Raw genomic sequence first — 14742 nt, 5'->3', positions numbered from 1 at the left:
GCGTGCTGACTTGTTATTACATACTTGTCTTGTACGCGTCTTGTCACACGCACACACACTCTCACACACACACACACACACACACACACACACACACACACACACACACACACACACACACACACACACACACCTCATGACTGAGCATCCTCCTGTCTGCAGGGCTACTTCGGGGACCCGTGGAATGTGTTTGACTTTGTCATCGTCATCGGCAGCGTCGTTGACGTCATCCTCAGTGAGATAGATGTGAGTACAATCCATACGCGCACACACACACACACACACACACACAAACATGACAACAGTGACCTACATATACAATGATATAACAATTCATGTTTTTTAAGTACTGTACATATTTTGAGCTCTGTTATTCACCATTCATTGTACCTCCATTTTTTGAATACAGTTACTGCCTCTTAACTTTCAATGAATACATGGAACGATGGAATTTGGGGTCGTAATTCTTTGAATGACTACAAGACAAAGAACTAAACCAGCACAGCCAATGATGCAGGCACAACTCTCACCTGTTTAACCTGTTATAACTGATTATCTTCCCCGGTCACTTGTGATTCTTCCTCCACGATGTTGTGAAAATGTGAAAACGCAAACATGATTATGTCTAACTGACGTGATGTGGACTGTGTGTCTATCTTGATACTCCCTCCACCCGCCCGCTTAGAGACACTCGAGCCTGACTCCCCCGCCAGTCTTCGACTCCGACCTTAGCTCTGAGGACGCGGTCAGTATCCCCCCTCCCCCCATCCCTGGACGGTCCATTCGCTCCCCCGCCTACCCAGCCCCCCCCCCCCCCCCCCCCCTGCTGCGCACCCCCCCCAAACACACCTTCTCTCCCTCGCCAGCCAGAGGCCCTGTTCCAATACCTAAACAAGCTCCTCCTTCCTCCCTTCCTCACAGTACCCCACCTGGACAAGGACGTTGCAACAACGTTGAATGTACGTTGAAATTGGGATATCAACGTACGCCCAACCAACAAAGAAAAAATGTGATATTTGTCAACTGATTACGATCAATTATTCCCAACCAAATTAAATATAATGTAAAACATGACATTAATAGAATGTTGATTTAACAATATTGTTGCCAGGGGCAATTTGCATAAATGTTTAATCAAAGAAGGGGAGGGAGGAGGAAAGGTAAATACAACTTTGTAAGTATTTGAATGTATTTGAATAGGGTCATCGTGTCACACCCACCATGAAGCTGAGCAGCGCCTGGTGTTGCCCGGCCTTGAAAACCGCGCCCTTTTATGTGGAACTACTTTCTGCCTTTAACAGCTGGCCCCAGACCAGCTTTCTCATCTCACCAACATCATTTGAAGCTCTACAGATTCGAAATACAGATTCGGAATCAGTTCTGTTGTTGAAGGCAGAAACTAATCCCGGTCACCTTGCTTCATCGCCATGCGTCTACCTGTCAACCACTGTCGCTGGGAACTGAGAGAGATAACTTTCTGTGATTTTACTGTGATTTCGGTATTTACACATCCAGTATTTAGAATTAAAGGGATAGTCCACCTTAAAGGGATAGACCTCCTTTAAGATGGCAGAATGAACATGTCTAACAAATTGTAATTTTTAGACCAAATGTTATGACACCTGAAATCCTGCTCTAGATTTGTGGAGCCGATAACATTCTACATGTAAAGTATTTGTTTCATGAAAGTAGAAGTAGCCATTGCAGTAAACCTTCAGAAGACCCTTCAATCGATGTTCCGACGCACCTGTATGGCAGCTGACGTGTTCATCCAGTCGCGTATTTGACTGTTGCTTTGTTGTCTTTCGGTTCTCACATCTTTTCTCTTTCTAACCTTTTTGGTTCTTCTTATCTTTTGTTCCTACATAATGCAGTCTTCTGTCTCTCTCCATTGCCCCCCTTCGACTCTCCACGCTCTTCCCTCCTGTGGCTGGCTCTCCCTCTCCTACTTCCTGTGTCTGCTGATGTCACTTCCTCCCCGAACTCACTTCCTGTGTCTCTTGTCTCTCGCCCCCTTCAGGCAGCTCTGGCCGCCTCTGGAGGACTGTACTGTCTCCACGGCTGCGCTGTAATTATGCACTTGCTTGTTGCATAAATGTTGCGTAAATGTTGTTTTGACGTCACGTGGATGTTGCATGGCCGTTGTCCTGACGTCGCTCGATGTTGTGTGAGCCTTTACACGCATTGCATTTCTATTCTTTCATAAGCATTACATGAGCTATTCTTCGACCCCAATAGTACTGTGAATTTACCTATGTAATTGAGCTTAACACTATGTTAAACTGACTCCTCAGTATAAATAATGTCTACTCATGCCATCAAGTTTTTTGAGTGGTTGAAGCGTGTTTCTGGGGGATGGTCTTGTGTGTTTGTGGTCAGTATTTTCCTAGTTCATGCTCTGTAAGGTTCGGTTAGCCCTAGTTAAGATCCTTGTGGGTTAGTAAACACCGTTACACATACAGTACAATAAGCAGCCGTGTTGAAGTATCTAACCCACCAGCACATCAATCATATTGCGATGTAGCGTTGAGCTTTTTCTAACTTGTTGACTGCTGTTCATGCAAGGGTTAACTCCGTTACTCACCTGTCTGGCTTCTACTAACACAAACCAGGGCTGAGTTTCCCAGAGGCATCGTGGCGCTACGTTCATCGTAAGCTATGGCGTTCATCATAGCGCTACGATGCCTCTGGGAAACTCAGCCCAGACTTGATGAGCCCCTGAGAGGTGAGCTTCACTAACGGCTCTTTTCTCTGGGGTGTTGTTTGCTTTTGTAGTTAGCGGTTATGTAAGACTCCTAATAAACACGGAGAATTCTGATTTCCAGTGGTCAAATGTCAAGGTACTTAAATGTCTCTTTGGTATTTCAGGAGGTGAACCCCATGCAAGCAATCGCGGTATGTATAGTCATACTCATTTGTCATTGGCTCACATGTTCAGTCATACTCATTTGTCATTGGTTCACATGTTCAGTCATACTCGTTTGTCATTGGTTCACATAATTTACTGAAAGACCACAGTAAAATCTTCTAACTTAATGATCATGTATCTAAGAGATGAGTTATTTTTTTAAATCTTTTTCTGGAAAGGCCTCCGAGAATATGAGTGTGTCGATCACATTCTTCCGACTGTTCCGTGTCATGCGTTTGGTGAAACTGCTGAATCGCTCTGAGGGAATCCGGAACCTTCTGTGGACATTCATCAAGTCCTTCCAGGTCAGTCATCTACTTCCTGGTCAGGTCCAGGCTGTGAGTGGTTACGGTCTGAGGTTGTGATTGGTTATTGCGTATCTCTCTGTGATTGGTTATTGCGTATCTCTCTGAGTTTGTGATTGGTTATTGTGTATCTCTCTGAGGCTGTGATTGGTTATTGTGTATCTCTCTGATGTGGTGATTGGTTATCTTGCAGGCTCTCCCTTATGTGGCACTCCTCATCCTCATGCTGTTCTTCATCTACGCTGTTGTCGGGATGCAGGTACTGTTACCAATAACACACCCACGCAGACACACACACACACACACACACACACACACACACACACACACACACACACAGGTACAGGGAAAAAAACGTTTGTTTGTTCCCCTTGCAGATCTTTGGTAAAATAGCCTTGGTGGACGGCACCTACATCAACAGGAACAACAACTTCCAGACATTCCCTCAAGCTGTGCTGCTTCTTTTCAGGTGGGTCTCATCCTGCCTACCTGCTCCTTTAACACAGCACACTGGCTTTCATCTTTTAATACCGCGGCAAATTCTCAAATCTTTGCTCACATTTGTGTTCAGGTGTGCTTTCTCAGTGTGTTCGGGTGTGATTTTCCACTGAATATTAGATGTTCGCAGCGCCTAGACAAGCAGTTAGCATGTGTTTATATGTTCAGTGACTGTGTTCTGTTTCCTGTTCAGGTGTGCTACGGGGGAGGCGTGGCAGGAAGTGATGTTAGCCTGCATGTACGGGAAGAAGTGTGATCCTAAGTCCGACTTCCTGCCGGGAGAGGAGTACACCTGCGGAGCCAGCTTCTCCATCGCCTACTTCTTGAGCTTCTATATGCTTTGTGCCTTCCTGGTACTTGTGTAGTACACACACACACGCATGCACACACACGCACACACACAACCCTCTCACTTTCTTTCATATGGTACACACACACACACACACACACACACATACCCTCTCACTTTCTCTTATATGGTACACACACACACACACACACACACATACCTACCCTCTCACTTTCTCTTATATGGTACACACACACCCACACACACACACACATACTCACACACAACACGCACACACAACACTGTCACTGTTAGCTAATAATGTTAACTACTGTCATCCTCTACAGATCATCAACCTTTTTGTGGCGGTCATCATGGATAACTTTGACTACCTGACACGTGATTGGTCCATCCTTGGACCCCATCACCTGGACGAATTCAAGAAGATCTGGGCAGAATACGACCCTGAGGCCACGTAAGTGTGTGCACGTGTGTGTGTGTGTGTGTGTGTGTGTGTGTGTGTGTGTGTTGTGTGTATTGCTACAGTATACAGTAAATCTACACGCATGGCCTCCTCCTGGCCTGTAGGGGGCGTATCAAGCATCTGGATGTGGTGACTCTGCTGCGCCGGATCCCGCCTCCTCTTGGTTTCGGCAAGTTCTGCCCCCACAGGGTGGCCTGCAAGGTGAGAACCTCTCAACTACTGTTTACTTCAGCACTGGGCCCCACCCCAAACCCTCCTGGGCAGCAAGGCTGATGCTTGCGCCACCTGCTGGCCAAGCACTTGTACTGCACTCTCAAGCCCGACGCCTACAGACCTACTCTCAACATTCCCATGAAAAGAACTTCACTTCCATCCTGGGAGGATTGTAAAACATACTGTATGTCTACACTGGTATGCTAATATTTTCTGTGTGTGTGTGTGTGTGTGTGCGTGTGTGTGTGCGTGTGTGTCTGCAGAGGCTGGTGTCAATGAACATGCCACTTAACAGTGACGGAACGGTTACCTTCAACGCTACACTGTTCGCATTGGTCAGGACCGCACTGAAGATCAAGACTGAAGGTGTGTGTGTGTGTGTGTGTGTGTGTGTGTGTGTTTTTAAAAGAACGAGAGAGAGAGAGAGAGAGAGAGAGAGAGAGAGAGAGAGAGATGGTATGGTATGGTAAAGTATAGTGTGTTTGTAAATTAGTCTCATTTATGGATGAAGATGCCTAACGACAGTCGTTCTATTGGTCATTAGGTAATTTTGAACAGGCCAATGAGGAGCTGAGAGCCATCATCAAGAAGATCTGGAAGAGGACCAGTATGAAGCTGCTGGACCAGGTCATTCCACCAATAGGAGGTGAGAAGACGTAGGTCATTCCACCAATAGGAGGTGAGAAGACGAGAGAACACATGAGCACCACAAGAACCACATGATCGATCTGGATTTCAGACCAACACTATCATCATCAATCAATATGACCTAGCCTCCATCAATCAATATGACCTATTATATATGCGGAACCATCAATCAATATGACCTAGCCTACATACAATACCATCAATCAACTGTACTTCCCCAAGCAAACTACTCCTTCTATATTACAGTACATTACATTATATTACAGTCATTTAGCAGACACTTTTATCCAAAGCGACTAACAATAATTGCATTTAACGTAGGAAGAGCCAATGTACTACTACTTGCCAGAACTCACAAGTGCATCTCCTTTCTAAAACAAGTGACTAAGAGCATAATCTAGTGCTGAAGGCAAAGTGCAAGAATAGCAATCTAAAATACAATAGTACAGTACATCTCATAACTGTTATAAGATTCTGGGAAGCCCACCCAGATAGCAAGCGGATGTGTAATGATTCTGGGCCATATATGGGCCGGAACTAAGCCACAAGGGCCAGATCTGGCCTGTATATGGCCCAGATCCGCTTGCTATGTGGGTATTCATGCGTCTGGATGTGTGGTGGCAGATGACGAGGTGACGGTGGGGAAGTTCTACGCCACGTTCCTGATCCAGGACTACTTCAGGAAGCTGAAAAAGAGACAGGAGGAGTACTACGGCTTCAGATCCAACAAGAACAACACCACCGAGATCCAGGTCAGAGCTGCTCTCAGCTCACCTGTACTGAACACCTACTCTCAACACATGCACCCACAGACACTGAGACACTGAGACTTACTCAACCCAGACACCGACACACCTACACTCAACACAGACACCTGCACACCTACATTCAACACAGACACCTGCACACCTACACTCAACACAGACACCTACACTGAACCCAGACACCTGCACACCTACTCTCAACCCAGACACCTGCACACCTACTCTCAACCCAGACACCTGCACACCTACTCTCAACCCAGACACCTGCACACCTACACTCAACCCAGACACCTGCACACCTACACTGAACCCAGACACCTGCACACCTACACTCAACACAGACACCTGCACACCTACTCTCAACCCAGACACCTGCACACCTACTCTCAACCCAGACACCTGCACACCTACACTCAACCCAGACACCTGCACACCTACACTGAACCCAGACACCTGCACACCTACACTCAACACAGACACCTGCACACCTACTCTCAACCCAGACACCTGCACACCTACTCTCAACCCAGACACCTGCACACCTACTCTCAACCCAGACACCTGCACACCTACTCTCAACTCAGACACCTACACTCAACACAGACACCTGCACACCTACACTCAACACAGACACCTGCACACCTACACTCAACACAGACACCTGCACACCTACACTCAACAGACACCTACACAAACCAACCTACTCTCATCCCAAAAAACTACAGACCTACTCTCAACTTGTCCCAGACACCTAGAGTACAAACCTATACTGTTACCCCAGCACCTATTGTACAAATGTATTCTCAACCCAGACACCTACAAACCTACTCTCTCCCTCTCTCCCCCCTCTCTGTCCCTCTCCCCCTCCCCTCTCTCTCACCCTCTCTCTCTCTCTCCCACTCCCCCCCCTCTCTTTCTCTCTCTCTCTCTCTCTCACCCTCTCTCTCTCTCCCTCCCCCCCTCTCTCTCTCACTCCCCCCCCCCCTCTCTCTCTCTCTCTCTCTCTCTCTCTCTCTCCCTCTCCCACCCCTCTCTCTCTCTCTCTCTCCCTCTCTCTCTTCCTCTCCCCCCCCCTCTCTCTCTCTCTCTCTCTCCCCCCTTCCTCTCTCTCTCTCTCTCTCTCTCTCTCTCTCCTCCTCCCAGGCCGGTCTGAGGAGCATTGAGGAGGAGGCGGCCCCCGAGCTCCACAGGGCCATCTCTGGAGAGCTGCTGTATGAGGAGGAGATGGACCGGGCCATGGAGGAGGCGGCGGAGGAGGAGGGCATCTTCAGGGTGAGGAGGAGGAGGAGGAGGAGGAGAGAGGGGGACAGAAAAGAGGGAGGGAGGAGAGAAGAGGGGAAGTGGACCGGGGAGAGGAAAAGGGAAGAAGAGCGAGAATTATGTGAAATGTTTAGTAACGGTATCAGACGCCAACGCCTATAGAGTGCTGTTGGGTTGTACAAGTGTGCCTTTAAAGGTGCAGTGTGTGATTTAAAGGGGCACTGTAGTGTGCCTTTAAAGGTGCAGTGTGTGATTTAAAGGGGCACTGTAAAGTGTGCCTTTAAAGGTGCAGTGTGTGATTTAAAGGCGCACTGTAAAGTGTGCCTTTAAAGGTGCAGTGTGTGATTTCTGACAGCATCTACAGTGCTGAGGTTGTAGATGGCAACCAACTGAATACAATTACATGACGCAACATGGCGACCTCCATGAAAGGACCCTACCTACTTTATGTTGATATAAAGGTCTCATTCTAAGGTTATGAAAAAAAAAAGATTATTATTTTCATGCTTATGTACTAATTAAAATATGCCTATGAATATTATATTCCATGTCATTGCCTACTACACAAAAGTATGCCACAAAATTCTACACACTGCACCTTTAAAGGAAACCAACTTTAAAGGAAGCCAACAAAACACCATGCTTCTCCCTGTCTCTGCTGCCCTTCCAGAGGGCGGGCGGTCTGTTTGGGAACCACGTGGAGCCCTACTCAGACCAAGGCCACAGCAACCCCACCCAGATGACCAACCAGCGCCCCCTTCAGTTCGCAGATGGCGAGGCGGCGCCCAACAATATAAACAACAACAACACCAACAACAAAGGTGAAGGCTCAAGGGAAAGGTGAGGACTACCGCATTGTGCGTGCGTGTGTGTGTGTGTGTGTGTGCATATGGGTAGTGTGAGCGTGCATGTAGGTAGTGTTGTGTTCATTCTTACTCAATAAGCAGAAACAATGGTGGATGGATCAACCTATCTAATCTAATCTACTTGTGCTTTTCTAGCTTGGTCTATGAACAGGAGACTCGCGCTCAGGTGTACACCATCTCAGGAGCCAGCGGATGTCACTCGGTCACAGACCTCCAGCTCCAGACCACCGGCCCCGCCCAGGGCACTGAGAACTCCAGCTCCCAGCAGGCTGTGGGGCAGGACTCAGAGAGGGCAGCGGACAGACTGATTCAGGAGGTGAGGGCAGAGCAGGAAGTCATCTGGACATTATAGATGGACTGGACAGTACAGCCTCAGTTGTGACATATTCCATCATTATGAACTTGTTTCGAAATAACTTTGAAACAGCAAGGTGGCATTTGACACTTCAGGGGCTTCTCTGACCGAGGTCTCTGAGCATAGCTGAGCATCAATATTTAAAATTTGCACACTGACTTTAGCAGACATTTGCTCTCCTGTGATTTGACATATGAAACTAAATTCTATGTCACAAAAACACCAAGGCATGTTCAATATGGAGTCCCCCTCCCTCTCTCTCTCGCCTCCCTCTCCTTCACACTCTCTCTCTCTCCCCTCCATCTCTCTCCCCTCTCTCTACCTCACATTCTCTCTCCCTCTCTCCTCTGTCTCCTCCCTCTCTCTCTCTCCTCTCTCTTGCAGGCCCTGATAAATGGAGGTTTGGAAGTCTTGGCCAACGACCCTGGTTTCGTATCCGTGACAAAGCAGGAAATGGCGGAATCAATGAACTTTGACCCCCAGGAGATGGAGACCGCTGCCTCTCAGCTCCTGAACGGTCGCAGAGGAAAGGTTGCCCAACGGAAGAGGCGACCTATCCCACCTCTCCCCACCCAAGCGAGCCCAACCAACCAACTACACCCAACGGCCTAGTGTAGACCAATAGGCTTGTACCACAGTGCACTGCTGAGTGTCAACTATTGACATTACGTGCTGAGGCATGAAATGCCACTTTCTACAAATTGGACAGTCCTCATTTGGTGTCTTGAGACATGGGTTGAGATCTGATTGGTTAAGCAGATTTTAAGGCACCTATGTGACTCCACTGTTGGAGGTTTGAATGGTTTTGTTGGATGAAACCTTTACTGGTTTATTTGAGAGAGTTGAAGAGAGACGAGATAGAGAGACAAGAGATAGAGAGAGATTTACAGTAGGCCTATATGAAAGTTTTTTCTATCAAAATGTTTTATTTACAATACAAATGTTTGGGTTCCATATGTTATGTTCAGGTTAACACCTCATTGACACGTATTAACCACATGTTGTCTTCTGATCTGTTGACGTTTTGCTGGAATGACATGTTGGCCCTGATAGATCTTTGAAAATGTGCCTTTTTCCATTAGATTTTTGAGCAATGTCTGATTGGTCAGTACTGGACACGCCCTCGTGTTAGAACAAGGCTGGTCATCCGGACACAGGAAGGGAGCACTTTTATTTAAACAGGCAAGAAGTTACTTTACAAGAAGCAACATGGGTCCATAACTCGACCAGAGACTCTTCACCGATCATAACAGGATATGATGTCATGATAAAAAGTGCAACATTGACTGAAGTGTTGGGGCTTCATCATGCAGCATCTCCACTGATATCGTCTGTCAAGTTGGTTCCGGGTTTGTGTTTGTGACGTAGGCTATAAGAAGCCACGTGATACCGTTTGAAATGAAGGGTTGTGGTCTTAAATAAGATACGGTGCAGTATGGTCAACAATTAAAGGATTCATGACTAGCAATTAAATGATTCATGTCAAAAAGTATACGTTTTGTTTTAAATGATTTTCACCTTACTTTTTCAGTGTCTTTCAGACCTATTTTGGTTGTAACCATTGGTCTGTTTCCTTGATATTATTTTATTTGAATTATTTAGGCTATGTGTTTGACCATTATTTGAAGGTGCATATCCATAGCTTTTTTGTCCACTGTAGCAGATTTGAGACAATTTATCGGCTGCGGCCAATTGCTAGCTGTAGGGCCTACTTTATGAAAGATCTACTTCTGTGAGTTTGTGGCCCCTTCTCAACAAGGAATTGCGCCACGGTGGCGACGGGATAGAGAGGTTAAGAAATTGTATTTGGACAAGTATAGCTATATACTAATAGACACTTATTAGTACTTTCTAAGAAACCCAAACAGTAGAATTTCACATTGATCTATCACATGCATCATAGCCAAGGAGTTGTTCATTTGGTAACAGATTAGGCTATAGGCCTAATACCCTACTAACACACGCAGGTTGCGCAAACGTTCTACATACGGCCGCTATAGGTGACGATTAATCTGCGCCACGTGCGGAAATTACGCGGCCATTTACGGAAACGCGAGATCTGCCGATTAGTAGCCGCTACGTTAGAACGACACGTCATTCAGAAGTTGCGGCCGCGTGCAAAGAACGCACGTGATCACGTGGGCAGGAACTTCCGTTATAAACTCACTTGGTTGACACTAGATTTACAGGTATTTATATGACTTGGTCTGCACGTCTTTTTCGCACGGTGCAAATATGGTTGCGGCCGCGTGCAAAAAACGTGGGCAGGAACTTCCGTAATAAACTCACTTGGCTGACACTAGATTTACAGGTATTTATATGACTTGGTCTGCACGTCTTTTTCGCACGGTGCAAATATGGTCACTTACTGACCACTGGCTATATTTAGCATTTGCAGTACCACTGGCTATATTTAGCATTTGCAGTACCACTGGCTATATTTAGCATTTGCAGTACCACTGGCTATATTTAGCATTTACCAGTACAAAAACGAATTAATGCTATATGGGGATATAGCAGCAAGCATTATGATACAAACCAATATAAGACTGAACACCATTAACAGTTTAGAACATTTTATTACACAAAGTACATTACAAATTAAAAGTATACATATTTACAGGGATGAGGTTTACGGTCTGTCACATTACGCATAGCCAGAAAAGCAAAAAAAAGTATGTACAAGCTCTGGCTAGCAACCCATTATCTGACAATTGCAAAAGTTCTAAAAACAAAAATGAAACAAAGTGCGCATTCTGTGGCAGGCAGACCGGGAACAGACCGTTGTATCCCACAAAAAAAAGGTTAAAATTTACAAAAACTATTTACAAAAAAGGCATCCATCTTGGCAGGCTGGAAAGGCAGGTTTAGGGAGATGGGCTGGGGGTCACCCACATCTGAATCGAGGGTCTGGGCTGAAGAGGTCATCCTCATCTGAATACTCCACTGTGGTCAGGGCTGGAGCTGCGGTCAGGGGCTGGGCTGGGGAGGTCAGCTGGGCTGGAGCAGAGGCTTAAGGACATAATGAAATGGCTGTAAAAGCAAGTCGCATACGTTCATTGGAAGCGTGCCATGTCACTGGATACGAGAAAATTAACTGCCTGACATCACATACCTTTTTGCATCGAGCAGGGGCATGTTTCAGCATCTCCTGCAGCTGGGCAGACACCTCCGTCACAGTGGTGCTTGGCTTACAGGCCATAACTGCACCTTTTAACCAAAAAGGGAATGGTTTCAATGCACATGGCATGAAGCAAAGACAATGTATTATTTTGCGAAAATATGAACAATCCCTTACGTAATATGACATTGTAGAGGGTCATATTCTTCAGAGGCTTCTTCCCCCTCTTCCCATGGATGCTGTAGACACACCACACTCTGTGTATGGCAATGGCTGACAGCACCCGCCGGACCACATCTGGCAGATCTTTGCTGCCAATGGAACTCAGATATCGTGTCTGCAAAACATAAAGACAATCATTTACTTTTACATTTCCTTAACACTTCCCTGCAAAAATAAGGAACAAAGTTCTGCCCTGAAGTTACTCACCATCTTCCTTTGAATGATCCTTGTCCTTCAGCTGCTCCTCCAAGACCAGCAGCTCCTCCTCCGTTTTAGCAGGGTGCAGGTCATCCAGTACTGCTCCCCGATAGCTGTCTGCAGACTCGCCGGACAGTCTCTGCTCCAGCCTCTGCTCCAGCCTCATCATTGTCTGTGCCATCTCCCTCAGACTCTGCATGACGCTGGAGAACTGCTGACACATCATCCTCTGGAAGTCTGGATATTAAACACAGATGTGGCTATAAGTAATTGTACGGTCCCATAATGGATATTCAGCTCAAAGTATATCCCTACATGCAGCATGAAGTAGTTCACAAAATTCAGCATACCAGCATCTGCAGAGCTTGATTGCAACACTGCTGGAGCTGTTGGTCTCACAGGCGATGGCATCAGAGAACTACCTGAAAACCAGAGGATAAAGGGATGAGCAGGAAACTATGGTGCTGGCGGCATAGTGATTCTGGCATAAGGGGAAGAATCAACTCGACATGAGACATGTCAGACCCTGACCTGGTCTGGCCGGGGTGCTAATCGCTGATGCATGCTGCTCGTGCCTGGACGTCTGAAGGGCTGAAGGGCCTGGGCTCACAGCGCCTTGGCTCAAAGGACCCGGGCGATGAACATCTACTGCCGAGTAGTGAGATGTGAGATGAGCGAATTAGTGAACTGAGTACATGAGTCTTCAGAAAGTCCTGAGTTAACTGTAAGTATAAGTAAGACAAATATGCATAGACATTTCACCAACACAAACATGCATGGATACCTGCATTGATAACTGGCAGAGCTGGCCTTCCGGCTCTGGCACCTGGCATAGCTGGTCTGGTCTGAGTTCTGCCGACCGGCTGCCTGGGCACTGTAACATATAGTAGAGGTAAATAAGCTCAGATTAGTCAACTCAAGTAGTACTCTTTTGGGACTGTTGAATGCACTTTATTATATTACCTTCGTCACTGGAGTCATAGTGCGTGTTGCGCTGTCTCTTCCTTGTGTCTTGGGAGTTAATCCATTGATGACTGCTGCTCAAACACCTTCGCCAAGGCACTGGCTACTTCATAATGCTCTGTGTGTTCCTCAGCAGAGACAGAGGTTGTCATGGCTCCTCTTGATGTGCTTGTGGAGGTAGATCTGGGAGGTATAGGAGAATGGGCACTCAGAGCAGGAGAACACCTAAGTCTTGCACAACTCTAACATCACAGCTAGGAGAGCGAATGAGAGAGACCATTAAAAAGGATTATCTCACCTGTAGTACAAGTTCAAATATAGAGTGATTATACGTCATTGTAAATGAGAGCTTACTCTCAATTGATTCACGAGGTTAAATAAAGATTGAATGAATATGTAGCTAGTGGGGGGTTACAACCACACAACTGTGGAGAGAGAATGAGACACTTGGTTCCCTCCTCTACTGGTGTTCATGGCCATGGCCACACACCTGGAATACTCCAACCCTGATTTAAAGGCATAAAAGTGGGGAACACATTCTTGAGACGGTTCCTAAAACTGGAGGGAAAAAAAACGGGAAAATGATCTTCCCTCTCCTCATCACTCACTTCTGCATGGGGCTGAGCTCTACCCTGTCAGCAGTGGCAATACATGGGATAGCGGCTCAGCACACAGGAGAACTGCACAGAGAGGAAGGAGGAGAGAGAAAACCAACAACAAAAAAGGCAAGAAGGGTTAATAACTGAGCGAATCTTGCAAGTTTGCACTACAGGGAAGCAATTGCTCAATTTCCCTGATACTGGGGCGTCACTGGCGTCAGTGATGCGTCTTATGAATCTCACATGTCTACCGCTAACATTAACTCAATATCAATATTCCCATTTGTTTATCCCGTCTATGGAAACGTATGTGCATTTGTACTTACGTGTGCCTGCCTATATTGATGATCAGGTGTTTCTCCACCTAAGGGCTGGCCAGACAGAACCATCAGAGACCATTGGGCTGACCTGAGGAGAGAGCGACATGTTAGAGTGTATGTGTGCATATGTATATGGTGCTCTTCTGTTAATACTCATGAGGGCATTCAACTGAACAAGACTCACAGAGCCTGTGGTGCTGTCCCAGGACGCCTGTCCCCGTTTTAGCGCCTCTTCCTGTCCCGCTCACCTGCTTCTTGCTCAGTTCAAACAAGAACTGGGAGGTTGGCAACTGAGAGCATGGGAGGGGAGAGAGAGAGAGAGTGGGTGGGTGACCCTCTCGTTGGCTGACATGCACACTCCACAGGACCACGTGATTTCTGGCACGTTTAGAGGAACAGGGCAACATGTCTACCACCCTTCACACTCAGTAATTAAATAGATTTTGCAAGACACTATATTAGTAGTCCACATCATGAGTACCTATTATGCAAAATTTTGATTTGTATGTGAGTGAAAACGTAGTACACAATTCTTTACCCGTTTGACAGAATGAGCAACCATTTCAACAGTTAAGAGTAACATGAAATCCACCAAGATGGCTGCTGTAACCAAAAAAGCCAAGATGGCTGCTATAACAAATCCTGCTAGCTAGCCTAGCTCTGTTGTTGGGGCTTCTAGTATTCTGTTAACGTTAACTTCGGAAAAATTAATGCCTAAAAACAAACACA

The 14742-nt window shown here is 46.4% G+C and overlaps 1 protein-coding gene across 1 annotated transcript in view; it reads left to right on the top strand.

The window, feature by feature from the left end:
* cacna1sa (calcium channel, voltage-dependent, L type, alpha 1S subunit, a) overlaps positions 1 to 9202 on the top strand; it is a gene marked incomplete at both ends in the record, with an annotated part of 52821 nt that extends 43619 nt beyond the window's left edge. Inside the window, 16 exons of the mRNA XM_084445724.1 lie at positions 163 to 246; positions 2021 to 2068; positions 2869 to 2895; positions 3088 to 3213; positions 3407 to 3472; positions 3591 to 3682; positions 3905 to 4064; positions 4348 to 4475; positions 4589 to 4685; positions 4961 to 5063; positions 5242 to 5343; positions 5970 to 6097; positions 7253 to 7381; positions 8040 to 8209; positions 8371 to 8551; positions 8975 to 9202. Of these exons, the coding sequence (XP_084301850.1) occupies positions 163 to 246; positions 2021 to 2068; positions 2869 to 2895; positions 3088 to 3213; positions 3407 to 3472; positions 3591 to 3682; positions 3905 to 4064; positions 4348 to 4475; positions 4589 to 4685; positions 4961 to 5063; positions 5242 to 5343; positions 5970 to 6097; positions 7253 to 7381; positions 8040 to 8209; positions 8371 to 8551; positions 8975 to 9202 (1869 nt within the window). The remainder of the gene's footprint in view (positions 1 to 162; positions 247 to 2020; positions 2069 to 2868; positions 2896 to 3087; positions 3214 to 3406; positions 3473 to 3590; positions 3683 to 3904; positions 4065 to 4347; positions 4476 to 4588; positions 4686 to 4960; positions 5064 to 5241; positions 5344 to 5969; positions 6098 to 7252; positions 7382 to 8039; positions 8210 to 8370; positions 8552 to 8974) is intronic.
* Positions 9203 to 14742: the final 5540 nt, after the last annotated feature.

Source organism: Borostomias antarcticus (genome assembly GCF_949987555.1).
Source record: "Borostomias antarcticus genome assembly, chromosome: 11".
Taxonomy (NCBI): Eukaryota; Metazoa; Chordata; class Actinopteri; order Stomiiformes; family Stomiidae; genus Borostomias; species Borostomias antarcticus.
This window is presented reverse-complemented; position numbering and strand designations above follow the sequence as displayed.